The 14,075-nt window shown below is 38.9% G+C and overlaps 4 protein-coding genes across 4 annotated transcripts; all 4 read left to right on the forward strand.

The window, feature by feature from the left end:
• Positions 1–1,727, forward strand: LOC104763274 (uncharacterized). Its single transcript, XM_087497801.1, has one exon. It carries the CDS (start codon positions 1,032–1,034, stop codon positions 1,725–1,727), a length of 696 nt encoding a protein of 231 aa, XP_087353927.1. The 5' UTR covers positions 1–1,031.
• On the forward strand, positions 257–1,015 carry LOC147922831 (uncharacterized). The gene is made up of 3 exons (XM_087497800.1): positions 257–280; positions 415–812; positions 922–1,015. The coding sequence occupies exons 1-3, from the start codon at positions 257–259 to the stop codon at positions 1,013–1,015; spliced, it is 516 nt and encodes a 171-aa protein (XP_087353926.1).
• A 7,376-nt stretch (positions 1,728–9,103) lies between the features above and the next one.
• LOC104760903 (uncharacterized) lies at positions 9,104–11,050 on the forward strand. The gene is made up of 3 exons (XM_010483898.3): positions 9,104–9,318; positions 9,503–9,932; positions 10,662–11,050. Exons 2-3 carry the CDS (start codon positions 9,519–9,521, stop codon positions 10,830–10,832), a joined length of 585 nt encoding a protein of 194 aa, XP_010482200.1. The 5' UTR covers positions 9,104–9,318; positions 9,503–9,518; the 3' UTR covers positions 10,833–11,050.
• Positions 11,051–11,551: 501 nt separating this feature from the next.
• On the forward strand, positions 11,552–12,681 carry LOC104763275 (agamous-like MADS-box protein AGL97). The gene is made up of 2 exons (XM_010486673.1): positions 11,552–11,629; positions 11,989–12,681. Exons 1-2 carry the CDS (start codon positions 11,552–11,554, stop codon positions 12,679–12,681), a joined length of 771 nt encoding a protein of 256 aa, XP_010484975.1.
• Positions 12,682–14,075: the final 1,394 nt, after the last annotated feature.

The raw sequence follows: 14,075 nt of genomic DNA on the forward strand, positions 1-14,075 counted from the left end.
GAAAGGAATATGGATCTAAAAATGGCAACCGACGGACTTTATGTTGGAAGAATATTTGCAAACAAAAAGGAGATGCATAAGATGTTGTCCCTTTATGCAATGACAAGGCTGTTTTGTTTCCGGATAAGTAAGTCAGATAAAGGCAAAGTTATAGCCAATTGCATAGACAGGAACTGTGGATAGAGAGTGTATGCAACAACCCATGCCAATTCGACAAACTTGGAGATTAAGACACTGACATTGAAGCACAGTTACGATGTCGGAGCACGGGCGAGATATGGTGAGAAAGCGACCGCAAAAATATTGGCAGATCTGCTGAAGGCCAAATTTGCAAATGGCAAGAAAGGACCAAGACCATGCGACCTCCCTGATATAGTTTTGTCTCTGTTGCACTTGACAATTTCTTATACGAAGGCTTGGAATGCGAGAGAGCTTGCCATGGAGCAGGCCAGAGGAAATGAAGAAGACAATTATCGGTTTCTGTCTACATACTTGCACTTTCTGAAGTCAACAAACCCAGGGACGTTGACTGCAATGCACAATATGGTGGACAAAAAAGGGAATGCATTGTTCAAGTACTTGTTTTTTGCTTTTGGGACTTGCATATCTGGTTATCAATATTTGAGGAAAGTGATTGTAATTGATGGCACATCAATAAAAGGGAAGTATAAAGGTTGTTTGGTTGCAGCGAGTGGACAAGATGGAAATATGCAAATTTTCCCCTTGGCATTTGGAGTAGTTGATGGGGAAAATGAAGGAGGATGGGTGTGGTTCTTTGAAAATCTGAAGAAATTTGTGCCAGATGAAGAAGGGTTAGTATTTGTCTCAGACATGCATGCATCAATATATGCAGGTCTGCGTAGAGTGTATCCTTTGGCGGAACATGGGGCCTGTTCTGTTCATTTATTTAGAAATGTGAAGCACAACTTTCATTGCGAAGGTTTGGCTGCAATGGTTTCTAAAGCTGCAAGGGCATACACAGTTGGCGATTTCCGTTATTGGTGGAGAGAAATAGAGAACCGTAAACCTGCATGTGCTTCGTATCTTACAGAAATAGGACTACCACACTGGCACTTTCTCACTTCCCCGGAGATCGTTACAATATAATGAGTGGCAACATATCTGAGTCGCTGAATGCAGCAATGCAAACTGCTGTTGATTACCCGATCGTGTCCATGGTGGAGTTCTTACGAGCAATGTTGATAAGGTGGTTTTATTGTAGGAGGAAAGTGGCAAATAAAGCGAAAACACGATGCACCCCGGAAATCGAAGAAATACTTATAGATCACCTACAACACGCGGTGGACTGTCGTGTGCTATCAACAAGCGAGTGGATTTACCAAGTGAACGATGGACGAGGAATTGTTTTCACGGTGGACTTACAGAATAAAACCTGCACTTGTCGGGTCTTTGATGTATTGAAGGTGCCCTGCTGTCATGCTTTAGCTGCTAGAGGAGTGCTGCAAATTGATATTTACACCCTAATTGGAGAGTTCTACTTTGTTGAGCCGTGGAGGAAAAAATATTCACAAATCATTATGTCAGTTCCAAAAGAAAGGGATAACGATATTCCAGAGGCTGTAACTGTAGAGGCTGTTAATCCACCTCGTACAAAACGCGGTGGTGGGAGGCCGAAGAAGAAAAGGATACCGTCGCAAAGAGAACAACATATAGTAAGATTTCCATGGGTAATAACTTTGGTTCTGCTAACCTTTGAAGTGTACTAATATGTTTCTTTTGATGTAATTAGAGGAAAAAGAGGAAGACACCAAGCAAGTGTGGAAGATGTTTTGGAGTGGGACACAACAGGAAAACATGCTCAATATTGATTTGAATGAAAGGTTCCAAAGTAGCAATGTATTTTGTAGGAGGCACCTCATGCATGTGTTTGGGATTGGTACTCTCTTTTTGAAACTAAGACATGGTTGATTATCAACAAAGGCTACATAACTATTTTGCATGTGGCTTTCATGTATGTAGGCTGAGAGAGGCTCTGTTTGTTGTTGTCTATCGTAATTATCATGTCTATCAGTAGCCTTGGTACACAGGTGGAACGGTTTGATGATTCCGAGTTCTAATGTCTTTTGTAATGTCTATCATTAGCAATGTAGGTCGGTCGTATTATGTATATCGAAATTGTAATGACTATTGACTATGTTTCATTTAGGAGCATTGGCACTTTGTGTGATTATTGTCTATCTTTCTCAATAAAATTGTATACCACAATACTTTCTGACAATATAAATTAGAGGTAGACAAACAATGGGCTCGGGTTTTTATTGTCTATCGTAATTATCATGTCTATCAGTAACCTTGGTAGACAGATTTAAAGGTTTGATGATTGCGAGTTGTAATTTCAATTCCTCGTCTATCATTAGAAATGTCTGTCGGTCGTATTTTTTTTATCTTAATTGTAATATATTTTGAATTTGTTTTTAGGAACATTTGCAATTTGTTTGTTTATTTTGTATCTTTATTAAAGTATCTATTGGATATTCAATAAAGTTGTCAACCACCATACTTGTTGACAATAGAAAGTATTCATTAAAAAATAGACATAAAAACAAGATAGATAAAAAGGTGGACTAAAAAGGCAATACAGTACAATTTATCGAGTAAGATAGAGGGGTAGACATTGTTTGAGAAGTAGACAACATTAAACTTTGAAAAATGTCCATCATGGATGGACATTTTCGCCTGATGAGACTCAGTTTTCAAATTTCCTAATGCAAAACCCAAATGCAAAGAGTAGGACAATGCAAGAAATTAAAGTGCACAAAACATAAGCATATGTTGTGCGGGTGCGTTTTGGGTGTGTGGTAGGAGGTGGGAATCGCTGAACAAAAGCCCTGAAGTCCATGTACCCATCATTTAACTCTGCGATCATCTCATGGAGGTTGTCGATCTGCTCCGAATTCGTCTTAACACGAGAAAGGACAGTGCGAGGATCACATCTCTCACCCTCGTCTATGTAAGTTATGAACCGCAGCATACGGTCATCTGTCTCCGAAAACCTCGCCTTAATGTCGTGTATGTCCTCCATAATGGCTTTGTCCCACCACTTGCTTTAGTGATGTCCACCAGTTTTGCAAAAAAAAAAATTATAGATTAGGAAGTGGTAATGAACAACATATAGAGAGAGAGATCGTTGCCTATAAAATTTGAACAAGTAAAAATACATACACCACTTCTCTTGCATTCATAGACAATACGTCCAAAGCCTGGTTCCTCGGTTTTAGTAGACGTTTTAAGATGGCTACCACAAATGCACTTCTGAGGTATGCCATATGTATGATCGCCATAACGTCGAGACCTAATAGACGAAGCAGATGAAGGGGAAGCCGAGGGTTGAAACTGACACTGATTAGATGAGGCGGATGAAGATGAAAGGTTAGAATAACTATACTGACCCATTTTTTCTCTGAAAAATTTGAGTAGAGAAGAGGGGAAAGAAAGGATAGAGGACTTATGGGCTATGTCGGTATAGAAGGTAGATGAATCCCTTTTAATGACAATTAATAAGGGTAATTTGGCCAAAATATTCTTAGTTTCACTTTAAACCCTTATAAAAAGGAATTGTTAGATGTTAGACTGTGAACACGCAACAGAGACGTGAGTGATATGGCTCAACTGTAGAAAGCATAGAGAAGGGGTAAAGTATGCATCACTTCCACTTATACATAAAGAAACACGCCTGCATTTGGGCTCCACCCACTTGTTTACATAAATATTTGGGTCCTAATTAAAATAAGTAACAAAAGGATAATGAAGGACTAAAAGTACAATAGGTAACCAATATTTTCATAAGGAAAGGAAACAGAAGAGAGAAATGGGGGTTCATAAGGAGACAACAAACTCCTGGTAGACATCTATCGCAGATGACATCCGAAATTTGTCCACCAGTTCTTCCGTAAGGGAATCTGGCATTACTCCTTGGGCATGGAGCTCGATATACTTGACGGTAAGTGGGCCACAGTCGCTGGTCCTTTCATTCTAGTAAACATTCTCCAACCTCGCCATACTAAAAACCTTTGGCAGAGGGACGTCCGTCGATTCTGGGTTGACAAAAGTGTTGACAATGATCGAGAGCAAATCCATGAAAGGCTTCATAAGGCGCGGGAGCTTCTTGGGACCATTGTTGATAATTAACGGATCAAAGAACAAAGATGTGGGCCTTTTCAGGTTAATAGCTAGTGCGATCCAGTGGTGTTTCCCCCAGTTCATAGGAACGCAAATTGTATCAACGTCGGTGTACCATGCCAGTCTTGCAGATCGGTTATTGTCAACCCCTTTAACGTAGTTTTTAATGATGCTGTTCCAGGAGAAGGTATCCTTATGTTTGCAATTCTGGAAACGCACCAATTCAGTGGTTAACATGTTGGAGAACCAGGTTTCAAGGACAGCTATCCTTGAATCGCGAAACGTATCCCCATAACACCTCCAGATCAGGCTGAGCATTGCTTCCATGTGCTGAAATAATCTCATCAATTAATACTCCATTAATAATATACTTGATAAAAAACTGTTTGAAAGGTCGGAAGTAACTTACAGGGGTATCAACCCAGTGTTTTGGCGTGTATAACTCCGTGAAGAAACTGCGCTTGACATTGATACCATCGATGATACAATCTCTGCAAAATATGATCATGTCCATCAATTTATGATCATGTCCATCGTTTTGTTTAATATAGACATAGGGTAAAGGTAGACGAAAATGAGTGCAACTTGGTATATATTTTTTGGCGTAAGCTTTAAGCTGAGCCAAAAACTTCCGCTGAACTGACGGTTTGACGGCTTTTAGTGGAAGTAGAACACTAGCCATAACGCCTAGGAACTGTCCTACTTCTTTTCGTCGGAAGTGGAGTTAGATATTGGTCGGCAATAGGGTTACGATGTTTCCTAGTAGCTTTGGCGGGTACCTATAAGATACTATTGCCATTAGGAAGGACATACGAATGTGAATAATTTTCAAAAACCATTGGTTGCACATCAAAAATACCTCAACAACTGTTGCATTTGTTTCAGATGGACATACATCTAAAGCCTGTCCATCTCCATTTCCATCTGAACCTCCATGTCCATCTCCATCTGCATCTCCATCTGCATCTCCATCTGCATCTGTAGCTCCATCTCCATCTGCATCTGAATCTCCATCTGCATCTGCATTTCCATCTGAATCTGTATCAGTTCCAGTAATGTTCTCCTAGTCAAACACAATATCTTTCTCAGCGTCAGAATGGTCACGACCAGACATGCTTGTTTCCTGGTTACCCGTTGAGTCAACCGTATCATGCTCCTGAAAATGTCGGTGGACATAAGTGCATGACAGTGGACAAGTTGTGTTAAACATCATGATTTGTCCTACGGATGTTTATCTGATCCTCTATGTCAATGTGTGGTGGCTCATGTGTATTACTGGGTTACTCGGACAGTAGCGGCTTCTCAGGCTCATCATCAGGTGTCCAGTGAGAGTCCTCATGTTGATCCAGAAGTAGTGATTCTGTTGCGTTGTCCTCCTCATCAGCTGATGCATCCTTCTCCTGCTGAATAAATAATTGTACTAGATGCAGGGTGTTAATATGTTAAATAAGAAAGATAATGCATTTGTGATTATGTCAAACCTCATCCGTAGAGGAGTTGCCCAAATCAACAGTATCTGTCCTGTGAGTGTCCTCATTTAGTCCATCATTCCCCTCCTAATTTACGATGGCAGAGCATGTTAGGCATGAGGAGTAAAAACAGGTAAAGACATATATTTAGTAGATCCCTAGTTGCTAACCTTTGAGTCTTCGATCTTGTTGTTGATAGTTGTGACAATGTTTTCGATGTCCACCCCATAATTATCCCATCTTGACTGGTTGAACTTTTCCATCGAGTTTGGCTCCTTGGTAGGTGGTGAGCTAGAGAAAACCCCTTTTCTCATCAAAGTGTTGAGTATATCATCATAAATCTTGACCTTTAAAAGACTTTTCTCGGCAGCCCACATCTCCTGAATTTTGGCAAAGTGTTCATTGTTTTTCCGGTCAACCTCAAAGAGAAGCTCTTGTGCAGTGTAAGAATGCAGAGGAACATTTTCTTCTCCCACAGACGCACTCGGTTTCCGTTTGCCTTTGTTTTGTTTTGTGGTATTCGGAAGGGTAGACTTAGTTGCCGGTTTGGAAGCTAGTTCCACTGGTTGGTTAGGTCCATCTTGTACTATACCCATAAGTGGGAGAGTCGCAAGTCCTCCGTGCCAGACATGAAGCTTAAACTCGTGGCCGTCCTTGAGTTTTTGGCAAATGTAATCAACTCGATGATCTTCAACCTCGTCATTCCAAGAAATTGCCATTCTGTCTACTTGCTCGTTAGAGTGGATAATCCATTCGACGTCAAGCTGTTTATGACAAAGTGAAAATGAGATGACATAAAGATAAGATCTAACAAAGCTCGCTGCTTGGATAACATACAAAAGAACTTACATTTTCTGCCATTTATGTTTTGAGGATGTTAGAATTGTGGAATGACCTCAGATTTGTAAGATGCTGAACTGAGCGGTCCGTAAAATTTAGCTCATCATCAGCGTCTGGAAGATAACTCTCTAACATGGGGATAGCATTTAGTATCAACAACTGGAAAGCAAGGGTGAAGCCATGTGTGGTAGTATGGGACCGCATCAGCTTTTTGCTTAAAACTTCAGGAGATCGGTTGAATTTGCCAACCATAACTGTCTCTATCGTCCGTTCAAAGGATTTCCTTCCCCATGGGTAGTTGACAAAACTCTGCAAGTCCTTCAGCATCTCTGCTACTTCCTCTGATGCTCTAATCTTTGAGGAGTCGCAAACCAGTATACCTTCTACTATAACAATGAGTGCAAGCCGTATCCTATGTTGGCCGTCCATTCTATCTTCTTTAGGCAACAACTTATCCTGCTTAGGCATTTAAACAATGTCACGGATTGAGTACGAGTCTTTTGGACCAACAAGAGTATACCAGTAAGGCTGACAGCCTTCGTCTGGTGTTTGTAACTTCCTCGTCTCCAACTCAGAAGGGTAAGGTGTACATTTCAGGCCTGTTAGGAGACCAAACTCACGAAGGGAAAACCGAATAGGTTGGCCGCCAAATACAAACCACATTTCGTGTAGCTTGCGGGTTACAAGGGAACGACAGAGAATCTGGTGGACAAGTTTACTAGACAGTGAGCTTTTGCGGACCGGTAGTTGAAATAGATGTCCAAACGGAGATGCTATCAGCCATTGAAACTCCGGAGTTCCCTAAAAATCTTCAACAATGTCCAGCAGATACTCGGGCTTTGAGTATGAATTGATGCGACCTCTAGCAGGATAGCGATTAGTCGCAAATAACCTAGGAGGGAGTAAGGAGACGTCAATATCCTGAGTAGCTTCCGCAGGCAAGGGATTACTACAAACCTCGAACACTTCACCCAGCCTGTACATAGGATGACAACAATGTTCATTAAACATTTAGTGTATTCGTACAAAGATAGAATTGGTCTATCTTTTAGTGGACATCTACCTTGTCTTTCTGATCTGGTCCACTATTGGCACATCAATGTCAGTGGCCACACTAGGTACAGACTGGTCCTCCGTATGCATAATAGAAGCATTTACACCGTGGTCATCAGACCTGCATTGGAGGCGTAATTACGAGCAACGTAATTAAAGTTGGTGGACAAGTAACGGTAGACAATAAGATGATAATTTCAAAAGTTATGTGTTGACATACACTGTCTGCCGTAACTGGTCCACCTGATGTATTATAGGTTCGGCGCTTTCGTTGTCAAACCTTGACTGTTGAAACTCATCCTCCCGAGACATAATATACCCACTTCCACCGTGCTCATCAGACCTGCATTGGAGGCATAATAGAAGGGTCAAAAGTAAATATGGTGGACATGTAACGGTAGACAGAAAGATAAGAATGAGAGGCATATGTAAAGGGACTAAATATGGTGGAGAATAACGGTAGACAAAAACCTCTCTTGGTGGATCTCGTCCATCGACCCAGCTACCTTGCACATTTGGTAACTTAGAAGTTAGTGAGACGGAATCATGTTAAAATGGAAAGGTGGACAAACACCAATTCTAATGGTTGTCTAAAAAAGCTAAGGTCTACAATGAACATGTTTAATGGTTGTCTATCAGTAAGGCAATGGTTTATCGTGATAAAAACAGTGGGTGGACAAAAAAAACACGGATCTCCAAAATGTGCGAATACGCATCTACAAAAAAAAGTATGAAAAAAAACGAATGTAGACAAAGTCTGTACCAAATATTTGTCTACCATTAGGCCAGTGGTCTATCTTGATTTAAACTGTGAGTAGACAAGAAAAGTCGGATCTACAAATAGGTCTCGCAAATATTTGGTCTATCGTTTGAATTTGAAAATTTGGTGGACAAACAAAGTAGATCTCTTGACTGGTCTATCAGAATTTCAAGCGGCTATGAGAATTTCAAGCAATAAACACAGTCAAACCTTGGAGAGTTGGTAGCGGCCATTGTCTCTCCCTCGCTTAAATTCACGGGATTTGCCACACACACACTAACACGAGAAAGACGACCAGTTAAGGTTTATGGATCTAGATGGATTTTCCAAAAAAATAAAAAAAAAACAAGCGAAAAGTTATCTCTAATACCAAGAGTCGGGTTCGGAAGTAGGTTTCTCTGTATCACCGACTTCGGCAATAAGAGGCGGAAGAAGCAGAGGATCTGATGTTTAGTTTCGGCGACAAGATTAGACGAAAAAGAAAGAAGGGAAACTGTTCTCTAAAAAGAGAAGTCGAACGGGTTGCGTTTTACGAAGAAGAAAGAGATTTTTTGTTTTTTTTTTAATTCATCTGACATTTGAGAGGGAGGATAAAAATGTCTTCTTTTATTGAGTTTATGGCATGCGGGAGTAGCCCAAAACGAAAGTGGCATTTGAGAATAAGTTGTTTACTGTTCATGGCCGGATAGACAATATTCTCAAAAAATAATTCACTTTCTCTATCATTAGAATTACTAATTAATTTTTAAAAATTTGTTTTTTTTACCTATTTTTAAAAATTTGTTAACCAATCAAAATTTTAAATATGTATATATTAATAAACATATTTTATATATTATGAGCAAATGCAGAGCCTTTTAACTTATACCAAAAAAATAATATTCAAAAAAAAAAAGAATACAAATTACACTCATTTCTCTCAGCCCTAAAAATAGCTTAACGCCGGTTTGTTTCACCGCCGTTGTTCTTCTTCCTGCTCTCCCTCTCTCTCTCTCTCTCTCTCTCTCTCTCTCTCTCTCTCAAACTCACAAATCTCCGTCGATTCATCCCTCCCAGGTAAGCTTCTTCACCCAATTTATACTTTCGCATTTCCTTACATTAACCTAAGTAGAGTTCCCCGATTCATAAACTTAATTAATCAAGATTAAAACCAGAACCTTTGGGGATTTAATTTCGAATTCTCTGTATGTTTCTTTGAATCTTAATCTGTATTTTTGAGTTTTTCATTTCCGCTCTTCAGATTCAGTGAAAAAAAAATGGCTTTTTGCAATAAGCTAAGCCGTCTCGTGAGGCAGAGTGAGAACGCTTCCATGATTGGGTCTCTCAGGTCTTTCTCTGCTGAGTCCACTCATCATAGATACCACCAGGAGACTCACAACTTTCTTGAGCCAGAAAGCTATATTGGTAGCTGGGAAGCTCCAAAGGATCCGAAAGATGCAGAGAGGAAGCTTGCACAGCTTAGGAGAGATTATGCAAAGAAAGTTACAGTGTATCGTAAAGAGTATATTCATGAGATTGAGATGCTTCGTGTTGAGAAGCAGGCTAAGGATGAGGCGAGGTTGTTGGCTGAACGAGCTGCTAATGAGGAGAGGAGACGGTTAAAGGCTGAGGCTGCTAAGGTTAGGGCTGAGGAACGTAAGATTGCTGATGAAGAGTTCAGGCAAACCCTGGTGAGTTCTCACTTTCTCTGTTCTCAATTCTTTTCTTCCTTGTATAGAAACTGTGATGGATGTTGAATCAAGTTAGTTTAGTGTGAGATGATTCTTGGAGAAAATGGGGAAAAGGGTGGGTCTGGATAAGCTTTGTCTGGCATCTGGGGAAACGAAGTGTTGTTTCCTCTTGAAAATTGGGAACTTTGCCTAGTTGTGGTTTGAGGTGTAGTAATATATAAAAGGGTGTTTTGTGATTTGAAGAGAAAATTTTGGAGATGTATAGCTAAGAGCTTGGATAATCGTTGCTTAGAAGTTGAGATTTTTCTATGAATCCTGTAATCAGCATGGTCTCTCTACAGTAGCTGTTGTTGTTCTGGTTCCAGCTTTAGAATCTTGCCTGTATCAAACATAAGATAGGTTTCGATGCTTGATCTTGGTGCTTTCTCAGTGGAATTGTGGGAGGGCAGTGAAACTTATTAGTTAGAAGCTTCATTTGTTCGAGCCTGTAGGTAGATGAAACATTGTACACGCACACATTTACCAAAATAGTGTCTACTGACTGATAAAATTGATTTCACGTACTTGTTTCTGCAAATTGACTGAGAAGTGTACACATTCCCTGGTTTCTGATTCTTGTTTGAGTTCCTCATTTCTCTTGGTAACAGCCTTGGAGCAGTAATGGGCATAGTGTTTTTCTTAGACCTGTTGATTTATATAGACCTGTCTTTTCTGTATAATAAATCGTAGATGAAAGAAAGAGCGGAAAAGCTAGAGATCTGGAAGATGATGGGTATAAAAAGGGAAGAGAAGATCGAAGAGAGAAAGAAGCTACTACGTGAGCAGAGTTCATTGTGGATCGACCCAAAGGAACTGGAGAGGAAGATTACAGAAGCCTTGGTTGATACCATTGTTCTTTGAACCAAAAAGCTTCTCTTCTTTTGATTCTTCTGTTGAGAGACAACTCTTTCCTTCTTCAGAATTCAGATAGACAAGAAAGGCAAAGGCTGTGTTTAGCCGTTTTGCATTAAGCACATAATTGGGATAAAATTTTGAAACACGTCTTCTGAACCATTCTCTTGTTTGTGGTTTTGATGTCGTAATGTATTCTTAATAACACCTGTCCGTTGCTTTGAATCTTTCTTCCTCCCTCGTTGATTTTTTAATATCAAGTAATGGGCTTAGTAGTATTATAATTTTATCATTGTTTCGTAATCCGCCGATGATACTCCCATTTCCGAATTCGACGCTATTAGAATCTCACGCGCCGCCTTTTTGTTACGCCACGCCCTCTTCCCCTCTCTCTCACTCTCACTCTCTCTCTCTCTCTCTCCGCTAGAATGATTCCGATTCAGATCAATTTGGTCGAGTGGGAAATAGAAACCACACGACTGCGGATTTTGACGCCAAAAGCAATGGTTTAATTCGGTTTAGAAAATTTATTATGTCCGTTATCGGTTTTGATGTGAGGGCTTAGGTTAAGGTTATTTCCTTTTCCTTTAACTACAACTTCGGAAATCATCATATAAAGCATCTTCTTGGCAAATTACAACAAAATAAAACTCTCTCTCTCTCACTGATTGTAAGAAACAAACAAACTCTCTAATCTCTCTCTTATCGTAAGAAACAAACAAAAAAATATGGTGAAGAAAGGTGGAATGAAGACGAAGATTGAGATTAAAAAGATCATGAAGAAGAGCTCGCTAGGACCTATCTGTGTCAAACGTCGTAACGGACTCTTCAGCAAAGCTTGAAATTAAATTGGTTTGGTCAATAGACAAAATTGGTTTAATTAAATTGGATATATAGACAAAATTGGTTTAATTGAAATTAAATTGGTTTGGTCAATAGACAAATTTGGTTTTATATAAACCGAAGAAATTGAAATTAAATTGGATATATATCTTGGCAAATAAATCACAACAAAAGAAAACTCTCTCTCTCACTGATTGTAAGAAACAAAAAAAACTCTCTAATATCTCTCTTATCGTAAGAAACAAAACAAAAAGAATGGTGAAGAGAGGTGGAATGAAGACGAAGATTGAGATTAAGAAGATCATGAAGAAGAGCTCGTTAGGACCTATCTGTGTCAAAACGCCGTAACGGACTCTTCAGTAAAGCTTCTCAACTTTGTCTTCTCTCCGGTGCACAAGTCGCCGTCTTAGCGACTCCTTCTTCTTCCGAATCCAACGTCTCCTTCGGCCATTCCTTCGTCGATGGCGTTGTCTCTGCTTTTCTCTCGGGACAACGCCTTGTTCCCGTTCCTAATCCCGAGGATGACAAAGCGATGAGGGAGGACGTTGGTATCTGTTTGACTCGTAAGGATCTAGGGTTAGGGTTTTGGTGGAACAACGAGAGGCTTGTCAGATCGGAGAATCCGCGAGAGATTAGTGACGCAATTGATTCCATGTGGACGTTGTTGGGTAATCTCAAGGAATTGCGTGCGGATGAAGCCTCTTTCGTTAATAATAATAACAATCAAGCTTTCGTTAATGATGATCACGAGGACCTGAAGAACAACGAGAAGAACGGTTTTATCTTAGACGGCATCACTGAAGAACAAGATCAAATCCTCCCGCTTTGTGAAAGCTTTTGCGTTACGGACAACAACAACAACTCTTTTACTGAAGTAAACTTGGATTTCGATCAAGAGCTGGATATTGATCAACTCATTGATTTCGATACTAATTTTGAAAGATCCCTTGATAATTGGTATACTCATGAGGAGATTGGTTTGAACCTCGATCAGTGTTTTCCATATATCAGCTAAACTGATCCAACTCAAACTTTGAGCTTCAGTTTAGGTTTATTATGTAACACTGTATAACGTTTGTGTTTTTGTTTCTATGTTGTGTTGTATTTGTGGTTTATTTCAAAATCAGTTGTTTTCATTAATCTTCTCTGATCAAAATAGGAATTACAAATCTTATCTTATCTGATACTATTGAATTTGCTTTGGTAGCTACCAAAAAGTTATTTCTATAGAATCAATTAATTAATGAGCATTTACAACAATACAAACATAAGCATGACTGTGTCTAGCAATCTCATCTGGCTTTCTTGTTAATGCATCTCTTTTGCTCCTTCCCCTTCGATGACATTTCTTCCAAAGATTTTCTTGATTTTTTTTTGTAATATTGATGGCTCCGTTTCATCATCTTCTAGCCTTCTCTACCTCAAACGGCATAACACTGTTAATATCTGGTGACAACTAGAACCGTGCCTAGGATTATATAGACCTAGGATTATGTTGCCTTAATTTTTTTTTTAAAACTAATAACCAACATAATCGAAAAAAAACAAGCGTACAACCCAAATTTTAATTCTAAAACATAATTTTTCTTCCCTTTTGTGCTACAAAATCGTTAACCAAACTCTCGAAATCAACACTCTCAAAAAGGAAGAAAACAAAGAGAAATATAAGTTAATATGTTACTGTTTTAGCGGTGATGGGAGAAGTGAGAACAATGGGTCTCTTTAGTTACCTTAATTTATTTTAACATTAGTTTCTAATTGAAATCTCCTTTCTCGATTTCTCTAGAACCATCATTGCTCTCTTCTTCCTTTTACCACATACAATATTTTTTTATTAGGTCTAACTCTTGGGTTTATTTGGGAAAATTAAGGCCTTTAATTTTTTTCCAAAAAAAGGGCCGGAAGCGAATGCTTCTTTTTTTAACACATAGCCACGGCTCTGGTGACAACTGCTTATTCTGCTTGCCGGAAGTTTCAGCGAGGTCTCTGTACCAGCAAACAGAACACTACGTAAGAAGGGAGATTAATTATACCAACTATACTATTTCATTTTCAATCCATTTAAAAAAAACTTTAAAAAAAAAATTCTAAATAAGTAAATGAGAATTGAATATATTTAAATAACAGACATTTTTAGTTATAAATTCACAATAATCTATATATACATTTTTGAAGTATATTTTGGTTTACCCTTTTAGTTTTACTTATTTAAAAACTTATTTACAACATTGATCCTAAAAAAAATGCACAAAAAACTATAACTAAAACCGAAAATTCCTAAAATATCTTTACAACAATATTATGTTTTCCTTTAATCTTTTTTTTTTCTAAATCGAAATTATCATATTAAGAACCATATTAAGAACCATTATCCTAAACTTCCCTAAAACAATGGTAACAATTATTCAT

The sequence above is a fragment of the Camelina sativa genome, chromosome 18 (assembly GCF_030686135.1).
Source record: "Camelina sativa cultivar CO46 ecotype springtype chromosome 18, ASM3068613v1".
Classification (NCBI taxonomy): Eukaryota; Viridiplantae; Streptophyta; class Magnoliopsida; order Brassicales; family Brassicaceae; genus Camelina; species Camelina sativa.